We start from the raw sequence: 21,050 nt of genomic DNA, 5'->3' as shown, positions 1-21,050 counted from the left end.
GATATATTAGCCAATATACTTTATTATTACTTTATAGAAAGAAACAAGAAACATAAGTAAATATTAAATAATACTAAACAACATAACAAAAAGCTTAAGCTAGAATTTTGCCATCATTTCTTCTTTATCTTGAGATTTAGCTTACACGGTTATCATCAACATAGTATAAGACTTAGTTGCCAGAATTGAGTGTGGGTGCAAGAGAAGGTGCGGGTTCAGGGAAGCGGATATTTTAAAAAAGCCTTTGTAAAGAAACATTTAGGAAGTGAGCGCAGATTCAAGATTCTGAGAAGATTCCGAAGCATGTGCATTACCCTAGGTAGAAGATTCCAGCGAACAAGATATATAAATGACTTTTTAATTTCAAATAAGTTTTAGAGAATACTCATGCATGCTATCAAATAAGAAAACAAATAAAACAATACAATTTGATTGGTACAACATAATCAATAATTCAATATATCAAATGATAGGGTAAATAAACTATTACTAGGGAAATTGTAGTACACAAAGAGCAACGAGCAGCAACAAAGCATGAATAGAACTCCCCTAGAAAACATTAGATAACAACTAAGTGAGATCGATTCGTTGGGCATGTTGAGGAGGAAGACAATTAGTGAATATTATTGCCAAGAGTATTGTTTACATAGATTGGACAAGGGTAAGAGTGAAGACCAAGAAAATTTATGAGTTCAAAGGAATAAATTTCTACAAATTAGTTGAAACAATGAAAAGTAAATTGTAACTTTTATTGAAATATCTGCATCAACAAGGATCCCATTGCAATTCAAGTACAAGTGATTCTAGACTAAGTTTGTTTCCAATATATTGGTCCATCTCTAATGCTCAAAATACCTAGTATCAAGGTCCACGATAATGGACCATGTACCGGTAGGATATAGTATTGATAATTTGATATCATACCAGGCCGAAAATTGTATTTTGTTTTTATTTCCAAGATTTATTTTCAAGATTTTTAAGCTTCCTTTATTTAGCTTTCTGAGTTTGTTTTTGATGTTTACATGCAATGTACTTTAACTTTTTTTATGGTACATGTCTAAAGACTGGCATAACTATGAGATATGTTAAATTAACAAAGTATAACATTGAAAACATAAAATGCAATATAGTTTTATTTTGGCATGATTTCCCAATATTTTGCCAATTTTTTCCCATTTATGGGATGTAACAGAAAAAAGAAAAGGAAAAAAAGATGCCCTTCCCTAGATTGGACGTCTTGTCCACTCTTCTACTAGCTCCCTCTCTTTCTCCTCTCCTCCTCTCTTACCTTGAAAGAGAGGAAGAAAAGCTCTTTCTCCCCCATTATTGAGGCCCCAAACCAATATGGGATCCTTATCGAGCAAAACCACCTGGAACACTCTGGTTTAGGCCAAAAAACCATACCAAGACCATGAACCTTCTGGTTTGTAGCTGATACTATATGATACTAAACAGATTGGGCGGTTCGATACAGTATTGTAAACCAAGGTCCGGCGTACCGGTCCGGCTCGGCGTACCGGTGGCCGGCCGGACCGGTACGGTACCGGCCGGGCTCCGCGAGCCAGACTTTTTTTTTTTTTAATGTTGTCTCTGTTGGATCTTAAATTAAGTGAAAATTGATGTTTTTTTATTACTTTTTTCATGATTTTTGATATTTTCATATTTAAATTTAGGGTTGAAATTTGAAACATATATGATGCATGATTGCATGTTATGTTTTCCTCCCGTTCCAAATGATAAAATCATACACATAAAATATCTTCAAATTAAGATACAATCATTTACATACATTTAAAGTACTCTAGGATATCTAAAATCGGGACGAGTACCGATGGCTCTCGTAGATATCTGGATCATAAGTATAATCAGGAGGAGGCAAATCAACCCAATCAGAAGGAACGCGCGCCAGGTTATAAGAACTGTCGAATCTCTCGCTCACGCTCTGGCTCTGAGAGGTGTCCTCTGATTGTGTAGGGGCCCATCCAAATATGGCGGAAGCAAAATCCAATGCACCATATCCGTATTCGTCAGGCTGAGGCTGTGGATAATAGAATCCGTATCCGTATGTTGTCGGATCTGCAGTCGTATCCTGTCTTCCTAAACGACCTCGAGGAGCCCGTCTTCTATATCCAATAATATCCTCACGATCTCTATCAGGTGGTCGACCGTGGTCCGTATCCTGTGTAGCACCCATAAATTGGGACTCACCGGTGAAATAAAGACCACCCTCCGGCTGTGTCTCATGAGTACCATACTGTCCTCCGCTCCCTCCATGGCTAGAAGATCCATCACCACCAGAACCTTCATTGCTGCTAGTCCAAGTCTCTTCCTCGACACTCTCCATTGGGATTCTTTGTTTTCCTTTCCTGGCCCTCTCTGTCTGGCTCCCCTGTGCCTGCGGCTGATCAGCTCTGGGAGTGCGTGGAATATTGCGCTCAGCCCATTGCTCTGGATCGACCCCAACTTCGGTGGCTATGAAGGTAGCTGGTCGTGGAGGCGATCCTGGCTCGTCAAGCTCGGGCTCCTGCTGCTGGCCTACAAGCCAGCCGAGTAGTGGATCATCGTCATCAGCGGTGAAGGACCCGTAAATCGGATCCGTTACTTGAGCTCCACTTCCTCCTGGATGCACTTTAGCCTCAACCGCAAATTGTAATGCACATAAACAAGGTCGTTGAGGCGCTTTTGCGTCAAACGGTTTCTTTGTTTGCTGTGGATAAGGGCGAAGGTGGACCAATTGCGCTCACATCCACTAGAGGAGACTGTTTGGGAGAGGATCCGGATAGCTATCCGCTTTAGATTTCTCGCGGATCCGCCAAAATGCACCCACCATTCAGCTGCAAAAATATTTATGAAAATTACATATATGATAGTTCCATAATAGTAACTAAGTAACACCAGGTGAATGTTTTCCTGATGTGTCACGTACCTAGATTCATATTGTGTTTGCTGACGACAGCCGCTCGTTGGCCAAAACTGTAGCTGCCCTCTCTAAATAATTTGCTCTGTGAAAAATAAGCATAAGAAAACCATGTTAATAATTGAAGATGCTGATATACTTACACATGCTGGTAATTACTAAATCATAATTACCTCTTCAAGACATAGGGCCGCTTTTTCTGGATCTGCCTCCATCTTGTAAATCACATTACGCAAAGCATCCAGAAGTGTTTCATCCATACCAATTCCATCTATGCTGTACTGAAACCGGGGGTTTAGGTAGTATGCTGCACATATACGAGACTATCTTAGCATAATTATATAATTATATCCATCACTATAATTGTCACTATAATTATATCTTAGTTTACCTGCTAGATGTAATTCCGTACCCATTTGCGCTCCCCACCGTTGCTCAATGATGTTGATGTATGACCGGCCATGTGCTGGATCTGCCTCCATAATCTGATCCTTTGCCTTAACCATCATGTGATACAAAAACCCCATCTGGGGGTAGATCTCGCTATCTACGGCCCGCAGCACTTCATATAATGGTTTGATAGCCTTGACTATTGTAGTAGCCCGCTGCCAGAATGGCTGTCTCGTCACCAAGTCTTCTATCTTGCTCCCTTTAGTGCCGGCATAAGAATATCTACTATCATACCACTCGGGACTGGCAAACATCTGACGTAGGGCTCCTCTCTTCTCGAGTATGCTATCAAGTGCGATGAAGTTGGTAGCAAACCGTGTGACTCCTGGTCTCAGAATCTCTCTCCCTGCATACTTTCTCATCAATAAAAGATCCCAGTTATGGTTATAAATATACCTCGTAATGCGTTGGGCTGTCTCCACCGTTTGTTGCACCCTACGGATCTTTCCAATGTCCATCAACATAAGATCGATACAATGTGCAGCACATGGGGTCCAGAAAATATGTGGCCGCCGCTCCATCAAGACCTGCCCGGCAGCCTTATATTGCGGCCCATTATCAGTGACGACCTGCACGACATTCTCCTCTCCTACCAGATCAATCACATCCTCCATAAGTTTCAGCATGTACGAGGTGTTGTGCACATAAGCCGAAGCATCAATCGACTTGTGGAAGAAGGTCTTAGCATCACAGTATGTCAGAAAGTTGATGATGCTCCGCCTGGTCGGACCGGTCCAACCATCGCACATGATGGTTAGTCCATATATGGGCCACTTGCTCTTGTAGGAGTCAATCCAATTCTCCAGCTTCTCCTTATTGTTGTCAAGAAGCTCACCGTATATATCCTTCGGGCCTGGAGGAGCTACACCGGGACCGACAGCTTGTATGGCGGCAATGGCAGACCTGTAGTATGTATTGTCTGCCACATTCGCTGGGATGTGGCTGAAGTGAAACCAGGATCCAATAGCTCGCCACATAGTTTTCTTCTTATCCTTCATCCACATTGTGTCTACCCTCTGCTGCCTTGAATCTCTACTGGGGAGAGCATGCGGATCTACATCATGAATTGTCGCTCCTTCTGGAACTCCTCTAGATGACTTCTTTCGGCTACCAAAACTATCCAGCATAGATGCAATCCGGCCACGTTCTTTGCCGACGCCCTCCCTTACTGAAGTTGTCCTCAAGAACTCTGGATCTTGTCTAGTGCTTCGAGAACCGCCGCCCGACTCGTATGCAGAGGGCCCAAATCGAGCCCTATGCCTGGCCACCTCCTCCTGCTGCCACTGATCATCCAGGCTTGCATGCATGGCCGCCTGAATATCTGCCTCCTCCTCATCTAGATCCTCGACCTCCTCTGGCTCCCTAGAGTGATAGGAAGGTGGCTCTGCCGCTTGGCGATCGACCTCCGCCCTCTTCTTGGAAGCCATCTCCTTCGCTTCTTTGGCCTCAGCAAGATTCTGCCTCATCAGCACACGAATCTCGTTAGGACAATTTCGGCACGTAGCAACCTCACCGGAATTTCCGGCTAAGTGTTGCTTCAACCTGGTTACCCCTCCTCCCTTGAAAACCTTGTCGCAAAACTTGCATTGAAACTGGTGTCGTTGCCCCTCACTTCCAAGTCTTCGCCCATAAGACCAGCCAATATCACGCTTTGCAGGGTTCGTTTTTCTTGATGGCTCCATTTCTATCATAAAAGGACAACTTATCAAAAAATTAAGCTAATAAAGTAAATTTTTGCATTATCTTATTATTTAAGTAATTTATAAACTATTTTTTTAAGTAAATTATTAACAAAATTAATGAAATAATATAGGATAAAAAAACCGCACCTTAAATAGTCTCCGCTGGATTTTTTGGGCAGGACCTCCTCCTCGCTATCTCTCAAATCTTTCCGTCTCCGCACCTTAAATAGTCTCCGCTGGATTTTTTGGGCAGGACCTCCTCCTCGCTATCTCTCAAATCTTTCCGTCTCCGCACCTTAAATAGAACCTCTCAACCTCAAATTGTTTGGGAAAGAAGTGAGCCTCGTTTGGTTTTTATAACCGAACGAGAGGCTTAAGATCGTGCTGTTAATCCCAGATTAACAGAAAAGAAGTGGCCTTTCGGCCACTTCTTTCGTTGATTTGATGGGAAAGAAGTGGCCGGAGGCCACTTCCTTGTTTTTTAATGGGAAGGAGTGGCCGGAGGCCACTTCCTTTCCCATTAAAAAAGAAAAAGAAGCTATGGCCTGTCGGCCACAGCAATTTTTTTTTTTTTTTGAAACCACGCGCGGCGCGTGGTTTTTGAAACCACGCGCGGCGCGTGGTTTTTGAAACCACGCGCGGCGCGTGGTTTTTGAAACCACGCGCGGCGCGTGGTTTTTGAAACCACGCGCGGCGCGTGGTTTTTGAAACCACGCGCGGCGCGTGGTTTTTGAAACCACGCGCCTCGCGGTGGTTTTAGGAACCACAGCGCCTCGCTGTGGTTCCCAAAAAAAAAAAAAAAAAACTTTTTTTTTGGAAAGAAGTGGCCCGTGGGCCACTTCTCCCTTAAAACCACGCGCCGCGCGTGGTTTTTGAAACCACAGCGCGAAGCGCTGTGGTTTCTTTAAAAAAAAAAAAACCCGTACCGGTGCGAACCGGCCGGTACGGGGATGAAAACCGGATATCTCCGGTACCGGTCAAGCACCGGACCGGTTTGTACCGGCCGGTACGGGCCGGTACGGCATTCCTTGTTGTAAACTATGCCTAATATGACGCCAAATATAAATGATACTTTCCTCTAGATTGATTAGTAAGAGCAGCTTCAATCTGGAGTTCAGCGGATATGGCTACCCTCCATATATTCCTTCAGGCAGGTACAACCATGAGCCTTGGTATGACCACAAAGCTTCAGATCTATCTATTTGTTCTACCTTACGGGGTCCCACTATTCTCCATTTATGGTGATAATCATACCCATGGAATGACCTATGCAATACAATGAGTACAAGCAATACCATGCACACTACCAGCAGTATATGATATTGGAGCGGTGTCGAGATTATATCAAGTGGACACACAATGTGGACCTGATACTCGATGAGGACATCTATAAGCTTGCCAAGTTCTTGCACATGCACTAAGGTGAGGAATTGCATTTGCATATCAACTTCTAAAGAATATGATATAATTGTTGAATGACATTTTAAATGGATTTTTACTTGCTCAATAGAAAATTAATCAATCCACTACTCATACTTACAATACCCAACTACACCCCTCGTAGAATAAGTCTATGATTTTTAGTTGGCTAATTGCTTTTCACACATAATATTTTATATTCAAGTTATATGATTTGGGTAATACATATGCATATTAATGACTTTAGCACACATAAAAAACAAAAACTTGAGTAGTTAACTTGATAGTCTCACCTAATTCATTTGAAAACATAGCATTAAAAAAAGAAAACATAATAAGAAACCATAACCAGATAACAGAGGCCAAATAACGTTGTACCAATCATATCAATGCATAGCACTAGGTTCATTTTGTCAATACAATCTGCAGTATGTGTGTATCGTACCAGACCCCTCTTATAGATGCGCTTAACATGTAGAGCCTGGATTGGAACAAATAGACTACAGGACAGAAAAATATGCCATACAAAAGGATTAAAGAAAGGCATACATACCCATATCCTAAGACACATCTACATCGGCCCATTTCCCTCCAGTGCCCACCATGAATGCCACCAAATTTGGTTTTTGAATGTGCCCATTTATTATCAGACCATCCAAGTATCTCTTTCCTAGAGCACCATTTTCTACCACCTACTTATCCCTCATAAATGATCGGACTTCCATGAGATAAGGCAACATCTTCTTCACTTTTCTAGATTCACCCCATTTAGACAATTTTTAGAAACTCTACCACATCTCCATAAACCACCATTAATCTTCATGTTTGCAAGTTGGCATGTGTATGTTAAACAAGAAGAAGTAGTTCCTTTTTTCAGTGAAGCTAGCTTATGAAACTTTGCTTGTCAAGCTTGTCTTTGGAAGTTGGTAAGCCTTTCATGACATAGTGAAGCTTTCCTCTTTGTCTGAAGTTTGTGATTGTTCTTCTATATTTGCTTCGAGATCTTGGGCTAGCAATGACCTTGTTTACCACTACTTGAGAAGGGGATCCTCTGTCTCGCAGGATCCACCATTCTTCATAATCTATCCTCTCAAATTCATTCTTCATCCAAATTTTGCTATTATCTGAGACTATTATGGGAAAGACTCAAGCATGCACAACATAAAAAAAAGGTCACAATAAATTTGGCATCTGGTTTTTACCAGCAAATTTTAAGTTTATTTGCAAGATCTAAATATGTCTTGACAATTGTTAATATGATCACAATACTAGCATCAGGAAGTATGTAGCAGTGATTCCTGCGTATTGTTTATATGGTGCATCAAGAGAAGTGAATAGTACACCAAGATATCTATAAATTGCATGCTGTCCACGAATTTGAGCATCGATAGCTTTATAAGGTAATATCTGTCACGCAATTATGACTGGCATAAACAATTTGTGAAAGACGAGCACTTTTGCATTTGGGGGTTGAAAGGCACAGAGGAGCCCGATCTGTACCCCATTTATAAAACAACAGTTTTTGAGAAGTTGTGTAGCAAATTCCATCATAACTTTGATAGTGGTTTTAGGTATCCCATAATGCACATTCAAGGAATTTACCATAAAAGCAAGCCACAAGATTGCAGACCAAAGATCATCAAAAAGCTTGTTTTCTTTTTAAAGTTCTTTCATGATTGAAATAATTCCTTTTGCTTAATCATTTACTATGCCACTTCCATATCAGTTTCTTAATTTTCTAATTATTTGTTTCATCAAAGGGAAGTTTGTGAAGCTTATACCTTACGGGCAGCCTTAATATCTTGCATTACACCTTGTTTTCACAAATTATTTTTATGAATATTATTCCATTTCAAGAAATTGAACAAACTAACATAGCTAACCATGAAGCCACTGCAAGGCTGTTGAGGAGCGAGTTGTCAAAATAGTGAAAGTGTGAAGAATCTCTCCTGTGACAAAGGACAAAGCAAATTTAGACAAATTAAAAGCCATGAAACTCTAAAAAAAAAGTCAAGAAGACGTTCTAAATATATGAAATTCAAAGAAAAAATATTTGATAAAAAAAAATATATGAGAAATAGCAACAAACTACCTTATATTGGTTTTAGCTCATAACTTTCTGCAAGAAATTAACTAAACTAATTTGTTGAGGTTTCTAATACAAGACAATGATATATTTGGTATGACATGCTTGGCTTATAGTGACGTTCCATTTCCATTAGAAAATCACTTTTTCCTCAAATGCATTTTGTAGGCTTATAAGATATAGTGTGCATATTTTACAATATGGCGCAGTCCAGTATGAAAAGCAATCTTTGTTATCTTCAGAGTCCGATAGTCTTCTTTGTGGATGATTGTAATATGCAGAAAACAGTTGCACATTCATGGAAACAACCGAAATAATATAATGTAAAACATGAAAACCTTACACTTTTTGTTAGCTCGAACATAATTTATATGTCTTTATGTGTATGTGTACATTATAGAACAACAATGTTTATGACATTGTCCTGGTGCATTTTTTCATTGTTTTTACCATTTTATCAGTACATACATGAATGTTATAGTACATATAGAGGCTGGAATGGGTTCTAAAAATGGGGTGGCTTTATTCCTTCAAAAAAATGCATCGCTTCAACACTTATGAAGCCATTTTTGTTCCATCAGATCATAAATCATATGAAAAAAAATCCTTTAGAAAGGATTCTAACCGATATCATGTGAGGCTTGTCCACCCAGTAGAGAGCTCCATAAATGGACTGAAACCTTCAAAGCTTCAATATCCTATTTACACAGTCATACCCAGCCCAAAATGCGATGTCAGAGGATCTCTGAATTTTGATAATGCTCCTTGTAACGTACACCATCAGGTTCCAATTCATCTTTTGGCAAAGTAGCTCATTGATGGTCTTTTCTCTTTTGATAAATAGCTCATTGATGGTCATGGATCATCCATCCAGCACAAGAATTATTGGATTTGACCTCTACTTACATGGACAAGTAATAATGCATAACAAGAGAAAACTTCATCAATTTTCATATTTAGAATACCTTAAGACTGGTAGGTATAGATCTCCAAGTAGTTAAGGTGATATTCTCCTCTTTAGATTGAATGTGCCGCACTCCAGCCAGTCAAAACCTAAACCCCCTAAACTCACATGGAACAACCTAAAACATTGCAGGACTCACTTAACCATCTAATTGTTCTGGCACAATAGTGAATCTCTTGTTTAGGTTTCTCAGTTTTTCATAGCCAGCATGTAGCTTCCACGTTCTGAATAGGAACCATCATAATTTGTACCTTTATGGCATTATAGCCTTCCAACAACCCAAGTCAAAGTCCAGTTGTCGCATTTTATTTGCTAATGAATCCTTGTCCATCCTTCTCTTAAGGTTCTACAATCACAATTAAATCATTTTGTACCTTATTTTAGAGTTTTTGGGTTTTTTTCTCTTTTGAGCACACAATTTCTTATTGTCTTTAGGTTATTGGAGGTTATTTGTTGGACTTAGTCTACTTCCTAACCTTCTTTACTTTAACAGCATTGCTTGTATGTGAAATCCACTTCAAAACATACATTTATCATTTATATAGGGTTCCTTAATCCTCTATGAGTTTGGTTGTGCGAAGGTTTTGGATCCAAAATACACATGAAGGTAGGCATCCTACTATTTAAGCCATTTATTCATTGTCTAGATTTCATAATCATGTTCCTTCAATCTCTTTGTACACACATTTAGTTTTAAATCCCTGCATCCTATTTGACTTTGAATCACCTTATCTATATATGAGTTTGGTGGTGTGAAGGTTTTGGATACAAAATAAATATGAAGATAAGTATCCTCATACAGTGGCATCCTACTATTTAAGCCATTGATTCATGGTCTAGATTTCATAATCATGTTCCTTCAATCCCTTTTTACACACAATTAGTTTTAAGGCCTTGCATCCTATTTGACTCTGAATCACCTTATCTATATAGACTTTATAATCATGTACCTTCAATCTCTTTTTACACACAATTAGTTCTAAATCCCAGCATCCCATTTGACTTGAATCACCTTATCTATATTTTGTTTTATTGAATCAAAACTAGATGCTATCTATCCTTTTATTTGAAAAGTCTCAAGTTTTATTAATTGAACTGAAACCTATTTTCCAGCAATGAACCCTTGACCAACAAGTATTCGTTGCTTTTTAGTGTATCTTGACCAACAGGTATAACAGTTGGTGCATTAGTGAACCCTTGACCAAGGTTGGCTCTACCGGCATTGGGACCCGTACCGATTGTCCGGAGGTATGATACGGTACTGGTATCATGACATTCCGGTCCATTTTGGACCTCTTTTTTATTTCCAAATTTTGAGCTGAAAACGGCATATGATTCGTTGACTTTAGTTCAATATTCAAAAATTTAAAAAAAAGTGCTTGAAATGGAAATTTTTCCACTCTCCCCCATTCCAAAACAAAGACGGCAGAAAAGAGAGGGAGAGGGGGGAGAGGGAGAGAAAGAGAGAAGAAGAGAGAGAGGGAGGGGGGAGAGAGGGGGAAAGCCTACCTGAGAAGGAGCAGGAGGGAGGAGGGGAGAGAGGGGGCAAGAGACGGTGGGACTTACCGGTAGCAGTCGAAGAGACGAGGTTTTCAGACGAGCAAATGAGCGAAGGACGCGACGAGGGATCTCGAAAGAGCAAAGTCGAGGGATCTCAAAGCCGAATAGAAGCAATCCATGGGGGTAAGATGTTTTATCAATAAAACAATACTGAACTGACCTAAGAGGATGAACTGTCCCAAGACAGCTTTGGTACGGTTTGGTACAAGCCAAACCGTCGGGTTTGGGTCGGTTCGACATTTCTTATCCTTGACCAATGGGTATAATAGTTGGTTATTGACCAGCTGGTATTAATTTGATTCTATAAAGTGATTTCAATTGCATTTCTATGCTTTCAAAATAAAATGCACTAGTAAATGTTACCTGTTCTGATTTTCAATGTTTTGAAATGTGATATCTTGGAAAATGTATCTATTTTGATTGCACCTTTGAAATGTCGTTTTCTAAATGTTTGAGTGTCAATAAGCATCAAATATTAATACTTATATCATATTAAGATTGCTTAACTCTATCTTGTTCACTAAGTTTAGCTAGTTACTGAACTATGTAGCTTACTCATTATATTTCAATATGGAGACTAGTTGAATTAAACTACTAAAAAGTTTGAATAACTTTTGTGAGGATTTAAGAGTTATTTTCTGTATTGTAAGATAATCATATGTAAATGGACGTTGTTTTATTCAAGGTTATAAGATGTAAAAATTTAATTTGGATGGTATTCAATTTGCGTTGTGCGATCAAATGATCATTATTTTTACAAATAAATTATTTTGAAGATATATTTTGTGAATTATTAGCTTACACAACTAGTGATTAGTGTAAATATTTAGTCCATTGGAAAATCGAGACTAAGGTTTGCAATCCAATACCGAACCCTCTACCGGTGTCCAACTGGTAAACTGCCGATACGTTGCATACCTCAATACTGACACTTAATATGGGAGGCATACTAAGTACCAATATCCTATTGAAATGGTACGGCACGCCTCATACCAGACAGTTTGGTCCAAGATTGAAACCTTGACCAAGATAGACTTGGATCTTAGTCGAGCGAGGTTCCTAGTCATGACAATTTTTCCTTATTTAATTGCAATATCTTAATTAAATGGATATATGCTTAAATATGTTTAATAAGTCTATGTACAATAGCTTGACTATTTATTTATTAGTCCATCTCTCCTTATAGTAGTCTACTTACTTAAGTCCTAGAATAGACCTACTTAGACAAGCAGCATATTCAGATAAATTGACCCAATAGCCCCAACTTGCTAGAGAGACCTACCTTTCGTATAAATAGAGGCAAGAAGGATCGACCATGAAAAGAGAAATAAAAGGAAGGAGAACTGGGCTAAAGAAGTCAAGAAGATAAAGAGGAAAAGCTTGGACAAGGAATTAAGAGTTCTATTAGGCTATACGTTGTAAGTAACTTTTCCATTTTCCTTGGAATTTACGTGGTGCTTTCTAAGCCTTTAAGTTCTTCCCAAATTTTGATATCTTTCAACTTTGAGCCAAATTTCAAACTCTAAGGTTTCCTTAGTGTAAATTAGTCTATTGCCTCTTGAAGTCATGTTAGATATTATTCCTTGTAAACCTTATAATCAAATTTTTCAAGCCTAGATATCCCTTAGAAACCCTAAAACTCAACAGCTCTTGAAAACTACTTAAAACCCCACAAACCAGGGAATTCTTTTACCTATAAATTTTAATGTAAAATATGTTTTTCCGTATATTTCTAAATCAAGCACTATTTTGGAAACTTAAAACACTAGTCAATTCTCAAAACTTAAGTTTCTCTTCGCATTTGGATTTTTTGCAAATCATACCCAACATTTTGTCAAAATTAAATATAAAACATCCTCTCATCAATATTTACAAATTGAACATGAAAAGGTCTATCTAAATTGTAAATAGAACATTCTGTTAACCTTCCATAGCCCCAATGAACCGTAATCCCTGGTTAACTAAGGATGATAAATAACTATTCAACCTTGGTTACTCTCCACTAGGGGTCCATGAACACTAAAACCTCTTCCCCTTTGCATCAAATCATACAAGTGGATGATCTCGCAGGTGTTGAGGTGTGCCCATTGAAGACGTTAAGGTGGAGAATCTTATGAATGATGGCAAAGAGGGTGATGCAAGAAGTGGTGGTTGAGATCTTGTTGCTCTAGATGATGTCAAAGAAGAGGGAGAGATAGACAAAGGACTCAATGGCGCGCCACTCACTGTGGTGGGGGCGGACGATGAGGGAATGAAGGGACTTGAAGGATTGGAAGAGCTGGTAGTTGGCGCCTCGTTGACTATAGTGATGGTTGGAAGCTTGGGAAAGGGGAACTTCTTACAAGTGTGTTTCTTGAGGTGGTAGGTTATTAACAACGAGGTCCACAAGAGAGGGGCAAAAGACATGGTCCTCCCCATGATCTTTACAAGCTTCACATCCCCAAAAAAGGCCACTTCCACCAAGTCAACAAAACCCAACTTCTCCTCCTAAAAATGCTTAATATATTAGTGATAGGCAGATAGTTCAGTGTCTTTGTGATGAACTCAATCTCATCCATCAGCTTATCCTTGACGTCCAAAATCTTGGCCTTGGCCATGGCCAGGTAGTGTAGCAAGAGGTCAGTCACAATCCCCTAAATTACTCTTTTGGATGAGAAACACATTGCAACTAGTGATCATGATCTTCTTCACCATCCCAAGGTTGAGCAGTATCGAGGGAGGTTGCAGCACACTTGACAAGGGACTACAGTTAGAGAGATCGAGGAGAACGGCAACACGGCAGAGGACATTAATGGTGTGGAGAAAGAGGTGATGGAAGGCATCAAAGATGGCTATGGGGGTGGATGCTAGTAAGGAGGATGGAGCAGAAGTGGCGAAGGAGAGCATCTGCAAGGATGATGATGAAGGTGGTGTCATCACTGGGAGTAGAAAAGGTCGACAAGCATCTTGATGGTGGGCTAGAGGACGACGACCTTATTGATGATGGTGGTGTCATCATTAGTGATGATGACATTGTCAAAGGTGAAGATCATCTTGTCCATGCTCTTGGGGCCAAGGAGGCGATGATGTTGGCCTATCAGACTTCTTCGTTGTTGAATCAAAGACTAAAAGTAGGGAATAATGGAAAAGAAAAGAAAGGAGACCCCATGTCTAATATTTAATCTAGGGCTATTTTAGTCAAAAAACATTCAAAAGTTTAAAGTTGTTTTGCATTCCAAAATCAATGATTAATTACAAAGATATTGACTTATGGCACCCTACGTTCCCGCCGATAGTTATCCTACTTTAGGACTTCAAATTCTGTACGTAGGAAGTATAATTAGTTTAGTTGTTAAATGAAAATTTTTGTTATTTTAGGAAACCCGAATAGGAATAAATAAGTTTTTGTTTGTAGCAGTCACTATTGGTGCAAGTCTAGGATGATTACTGGCAAGTCTAGGATGATTACTGAACTAGTGTTTTATCCCATAATTTAATTTGTTTTAGATTATTTGAGGTGTTGAGGTATTGGATTGTAGTGTTTTCAGTTGGGAGTGTAAAGATAAGCGTCTTTCTTACATGTTCCCTTTTGTTTTGTAAGAATCCTTGTTTTATATAGATACATACATATGTACAAATGTACATATGTATGTATGTACATATGAATGTTTATGTGTATATATGTATGTATCATATGCTTATGTATATGTGTACGTATGCATGCATATATATGTATATATGTGCGCATATATGTATATAAGTGTATATATATAAATATGTATGTATGTATATACATATATATATATATATATATACCATAGAAAAAGTTGTAGATTATAATAATTCTTAGAGAATATTTTCATGAATGGCTTCAATCTGGATCTATCATTGTGTATTGACAACTCTCAAACCTGAAATTGATGTTTTGATGAAATTATGAATCCAACCTTTATGATACTTGATAATTAATGATGCTCGCATTGGAATATTGATGAGAATACTTGGATACTTTAGTATAAGGCTTGATCATGTATGAGATAACTAGCTACCTTCTATTGATGTCTGGTCACAAGGAGTAAGAGGGGCATATTATTGATGGCCTGTCATGTGGTGTAAGCATGACAAACTATTGATGCACAATCATGGTGCATAAGTATGACACACTTTTCCTACCTGGTCATGTAATCTAATCATAATATTATCAATGCCCAATTATGAGGCATAAGCATGACCTTGGCTTAGTTATTGAGTTAAACTCATTTTCTTAGAGTATTGTTCAACAGAATATTGGATACTATGGACTCATAGATTAATTATTATAGTTCTCTTTTTTTTCAAAATTGATTTTCTTGTGCAAACTCGCTTGATTGGATGATTACAGAATAATAGTGAAGTTGCTCAATTTTCGTCATCTGATTTAAGGGATTCTAGAAGTAGATGCATGACGGCAAAGATGGAGCAATTAATTTTATTTAATGCTCCTTTCTATGATGTGTGGAGTTTTATGATGGGTGGAGACATGAAGCATCATGATTTTGTAATTTATTCCTTGACAAGTGGGTCCCACCTTTGGTAGCCTTCATTGAGAGACTTTTTATTTAAAACAAAGTAGCTTATTTTAATATATCATTATTTGTCACTACCTAAAAAAATTGGGAGAAACATTTAGGTCATGTTGAAGCTCAGGCTCAACTAAGCAGCAGGAGTCAATCTCTATCTCATCTAGAGATCGACTCCCATTCCTCTCCTTGACCAATGGAGAAGCACTACCTCTCCTCCACCACCTGCCCTCCACCGTTTCTCTTGCATGGGGATAAGGATTCTTCTTCTCCCACTCCACCATGGGTAGTTGTAAGCAAGTGGAGGTTCGGCTTCTCCAAGGGCTTGAGTTTTTCTCTCCCGTTAAGTGTAGTTGATCTTCATTCCCATCAAGAAGAAGGCTGTCTAAAGGTGATCCAGCCAAGACCTGAAGGTCTTGAGGTGTTTCACCTTCTCTGCTATCTAATAGGAGTTTCAGATATGCACATCATCATTTCTATTGATTGTTTTCGATTTGTTTGGGATCAGGAAATCTATAGATCATGTATTTTCAGATTTTGAATGTGGTATCTTCCCATTACAAAGAACATAGATGAGTACGAGCCACAGATTGAGAGGCTAAGAAACTATAAGATCAGCCAGCAGTAGCCATGGAGACCTGTTCTATGTCACATTTGGTTTAGATTGAACCATTTACCACATAGAGCTTCAAGCATTAAGCATTATGAAACCATAGGTGGTTGGAAGGAAGGAATTTTCTTTCAGCAGCACTTCGATCCAATGCACTAGAAATAAAGATAAGGTGCTGAGAATGACGACTACCAGAATGTCCCTAATTTCTGATAGATATTATCTCAAATTAGTGGGGATAAGAATAAGCTCAGTAAAAACCACCTAATAAAGCCAAGTAGAATCCTGGCTGGACTCTTCTTCTCTCACTCTCCACAATATGAATGAAGGTAATTGGGTCTGGCTGCAATCTAAACAACCAAGCATAAGGACCCCACACTGAGGAAACTCATGGCACAGGACTAGGAGGCAGAACTTCAACAACTACTGAGGCAGTCACTGAGATAACTGGCTCCCGACTGCTGTCAAGACTCTATTGCTCTGAAGGCCAGCTTCAACTTCGGCCTTTTCTTACTTGTTGTTCAGCAAAGGCTTATGTATATTACCCATGCCCTCAACCTGGGTTTGTAGCTCAGGATGTGATCTCCCTGATCATGTATTAAGCTAGAACAGGCTAATATCATATAACTGAGTCCTAAATAGACTTATGTTTTACTTATGTGTCACTATTTTTCTCTTTTCTTGCCATTTCAAATACTTGGATATGTGTGCTGGTCTAACTCTTGCTCCGCATCCATACAGCACTGCTACAAAAATCAACCCTGCTCCTATTTTAAGAAACACATTACAGATTTGATTGTTACTATGGTAAGTTAAATTAAAAATCTAGTATTGATTTAAGGATATATAAAGCATGCGGTATTTTCGTGACAAAAATTGATGCTTGAAGTTACTTGGACTAAAAATGGTCAGCATGAAAATAAAGAAGTTTAATAAGTAGGATACACAATAAATCAGTTAAAAGAGATGGTTGAGGCAATCAAAAAAAAACATAAGTAAAATGATGGTAATGATCTTGATGATGACTACAGACATGACTGCTCGCTCACTTCCTTCAAAATTTGAAAAATAAAAATTTTAATGCTTAACATGAGGATCAAATATTACCATCATTTACATCAAAAAAAAAGTGGTCCAATGTGAAAAATAAAAGGTCAGTTTAGAGTAACAGCCACATAAATCAACTGAACAAGCAGTTTTAAAACTGTACATAAGAAAAAAACCAACCAACCTTCTGAATTAACCCAAGAATCATAAAGAGCGGCAAACACAAGAGGTCTGTGATCCTTAAAATGTATATAATATGGCTGCTTTCTTGATCCATCTTTCTTCCACTCATAGAATCTACATCCCAACATATAAAACATATATTGTTAAGTACACTAAATTGAAAAAGAAAAAGAATAGAAATTGAATATACAATAACAGATCTGATCGTATAGCAAGCAACCTAGACTCTTCCCATTCTAAGTCCACACCAATAAGTATACGGCATTCAAAGAGAAGCAATGAAGCATTTCCTTTATAATAGTAAATTAGTATATATTTTCAGAAAATCTGTGCCAATCTTTTCTATTCTTTTTTTCCCAAGATATATGTGACAGTAAACGTTTAATTTTCCTAAAAAGCATCTGGGTATTGCATCACCTGTATCATATTTTTGATAAATGTACTATGCCCTTGCATTTAAATATCTAACAGCTAGGAGAAATACTAACCAAATGCTTCTGATGAAACTAAGGGTTCATGATTGCAAGCTTATTAAGTTATCAAACAGATAATGTTTAAACTTCTTTATCTAAATGTAGCTGGAAAACTGAAGCAGGGAAGTTGCCATAATTGATGTAACGGAAACAAAATTTTCCAGTGATCAACTGGAAACTTCCTGCTCCAATGGCTGAAACTGAACTATGACAGAAAAATATATCTCCATTTCTTCATGTGGTGGTTCAGTTAGAGATAAAAATGGAAACCCAGTTCTCAAATACTCAGGCAGCCTTTGCTCCAAGCACAATTCATCCAACGTTAAATGCCTTTAAGCCTTCAGAGGTTCAAAGAATATTATTTAGAAAGAAACAACAGATACAAAATTATGGATTGAAATGGACTCTAAGGTAGCAGCTGGCTGGCTACAATGGCTTCTGATCCAGCTGGGAATGTTAGACATTTCCTTAACAAATTAGAAATTTCGTGGCATCATAAGAGATTTTAGAGTGACAGACATACAGAGGGAGATAGAGGAACATACCATATCGCTAAACTAAAAGAACTTCAGACCTTGATAAAGATCAGATTCTGGCTTTTTCTCTTTTATCCCTACTCCATTTTGATCTTGATAGTATTATTGAGAGCACAATGATGGAAGAGTACACTGGAACCTCAAGCGCATATCTGAATTTCTCATGGAAAAAATCTTCTCAAATCAGGTAGACCATCATAGCATGCATAGCCGGGTAATTTTTCTTCTGCATTGACCTAATTATATGTTTTGCTGAAGTATGTAGGTAATTATATGTTTTGCTGAAGTATGTAGGTATCTAGTATAACTCAAAGCCAATCTGTGCGAGAGCTGGCTTTCCGATTTGCTGCCTCTTGTCCATTGACATCACTAAAGCAGTAATATTTAGCATGTAAGAAACTTGCTGGATCAACCTGTTCTACTAAAGCTTCCAACTTGACAGCGTGAACAACTCAAAATTCAGCTCAAGGAAACTGTATCAAGCAAGGATTGTTCAAGATGCTAACTGTTGGTCCTAGTGGAACCCAACTCTTTCAAAGTCAAACTTGGAAGGTAGATCCAATGATTGGTCAAACGATACATTTTACAACAACAGGAACAAGCCAACAAGCAATGTGACCAGTCATAAGTTACCTAACAACTCAGCCATGACAAAATATTCATCGTAATTTGATTTAATTATGATAACTGGAGTTTTATATAAGAATTTTCTATTCTTGCATGTCATAGTGAGAAACTTATACAACAATCTTGGGTTTGAGTCAATCTTTCTAGTTAGCAAACCAGATTGTCTAGCAACAGGCTATCTCCACTTATCATCAATATATGCAGAGATTATTATTTCCCTGTCAGTACATAATTTTATAGGTAAGAGCTCTTGTATGATACGTACACATAAAACACCCAAATCAAACACCGTGGATCCACTCATTGCTAGATTCAAGCAGAGCCAGTTCCAAGAGGAGATAGGTGTCTCTACCTCCCATCAGAGTTAGCCCAACAGTTTATTGTGTCAATGGGCTTTAACTGACACAGTTAGAAATTTTGAAACAATTTCAAGGAATATTCACCTATATAAGCTTCATAAATAATAGACTACATCTACATATGAAGTCCAACAAGAAAGATCAACTTTTGCATTGTATGGATGATTCTGGTCAAAGACAATTGTGGTTACTTATTTGACAATATCAGCACCTGATTGTTGAAACAAAATTTTAAAAGGAAAAAAGGGAATTAAAATATTGATATGTTTGAGAAAGCATCTTTCACATCAGCATAATTAACTTGTATCTTAACACCAAAATGCGATAATAAAGGACTGCTTCTGCAGAAAAAAGAATGTGCCAAAAAAAAAGCCTATGTAAGCATTACGTATTCAAAGTAAACTGAAGTGCTAAATACATGAGAACTACATGTACAACAGACTAGAAATTACTTCATATCATGGCTCTACAGTCTACACCCAATGCCGGTTTTCAGCTAATTAATATTGTAAATCTGCTAGAATAGATCCCACTAGTACAGACTACAGAGACTATCAGCATACATACTTATTCAGGTCTACAAAATCAGAATATATCTCTAGTAATAGGTTTTCTGGAGACATGGTACCTGCGGACTGGAATGGACTGGAAAGGCCAACAATTGAAGCCATGTTTCAAACCAACTAAGATTTCATGATTAAAAAGTTGTGGTTACCCGTTAGGGGGCTATTTTGCTCTTTTCAACAAACCTAGAAGATGGTCATTACTTGAAGTGAGTAGCAACTCTTATGAATATAGAATGCCATCCAGCTAAAAAAAAAGAATTTGAGATGAACACTGGATTATAGAAAGCTCATGATTACCACATTAAGTTAAACATTCTAGACATTTTTCTGATAAGCATGAGTATAAGTCCTCCAGGCAATATTTGATAGGAACTGAATGCACTGAAAGGCATGCTATGTGGAAAGGAGAATAAACTTTGAATATCATAGAAAAGTCAAAATGATAAATCTTGAAATAAAGGAAAAAAATAACATTACGATTACAAATTTATATACAATTTTAAGGAAAAGAAAAAAGAAAAAGAAAAGAAATGTTAATACTTTGTCCCTTCTACTTTATTTCCAACATAACTAAAAACCTTTTCCACTTGCACTGCATCAAAGCAGTACTAAAGCCATGCAAAATTTGGTGTAAACTGGTGATCAAGGAATCCAAAATTGTGTTTCTTTCCACAAATGGTGATTGGGGAGGAACAATCAAGTTTACAAACAGGAAGAGATAAAACAATTTCAGGTTATTTAAAGGATAGAATTTTTCCATCAAAAACAGGACTGAGAAATTGTGTCAAGCATTTTATGATTTGTTAATGAGACCTTAGGTCTCTGAAAGCTGACCTAACTTAATCCTTTTATGTAACATGAATCAAGCCCAGCAATAAAGAGATTTGGAAAGTATTTTGGTAAGATAGACAGAGAGAACATAGGGTGTCATTTGCTTCAAAATTGAGATAAAACTATCTCAACCTATATGAGGGACATACTCAAAATCATGTAAATTTGACATATTTTAGAAATTAATAGTGATCCACATGTA

At 38.0% G+C, this 21,050-nt stretch overlaps 1 protein-coding gene and 1 long non-coding RNA gene across 4 annotated transcripts in view; one reads left to right on the top strand and one right to left on the bottom strand.

The window, feature by feature from the left end:
* LOC103722590 (uncharacterized) overlaps positions 1-21,050 on the bottom strand; it is a 31,425-nt gene that overhangs the window by 5,958 nt on the left and 4,417 nt on the right. For 2 of the 3 annotated variants that reach the window (XM_026810580.4, XM_008813193.6), the window contains exons 4-5: positions 17,458-17,570; positions 8,352-8,417 (exon numbers count right to left, since the gene is read on the bottom strand). In XM_026810580.4, the coding sequence (XP_026666381.1) occupies positions 8,352-8,417; positions 17,458-17,570 (179 nt within the window). Of the gene's footprint in view, positions 1-2,926; positions 3,003-3,090; positions 3,225-3,308; positions 5,050-8,351; positions 8,418-17,457; positions 17,571-21,050 lie in introns of those variants that run through there. The other variant, XM_088719749.2, reaches the window with a different exon arrangement.
* LOC149753645 (uncharacterized) lies at positions 1,390-5,235 on the top strand. The gene is made up of 2 exons (XR_016400206.1): positions 1,390-2,037; positions 4,607-5,235. It is a non-coding gene; the product is annotated as an uncharacterized LOC149753645 (long non-coding RNA).

Source organism: Phoenix dactylifera, chromosome 4, assembly GCF_051530095.1.
Source record: "Phoenix dactylifera cultivar Ajwa chromosome 4, Ajwa_hap1_PhDact_Kaust_v1.1, whole genome shotgun sequence".
Taxonomy (NCBI): domain Eukaryota; kingdom Viridiplantae; phylum Streptophyta; class Magnoliopsida; order Arecales; family Arecaceae; genus Phoenix; species Phoenix dactylifera.
The sequence above is the reverse complement of the archived record's forward strand: the minus strand, read 5'-3'. Positions and strand labels throughout refer to the sequence as shown.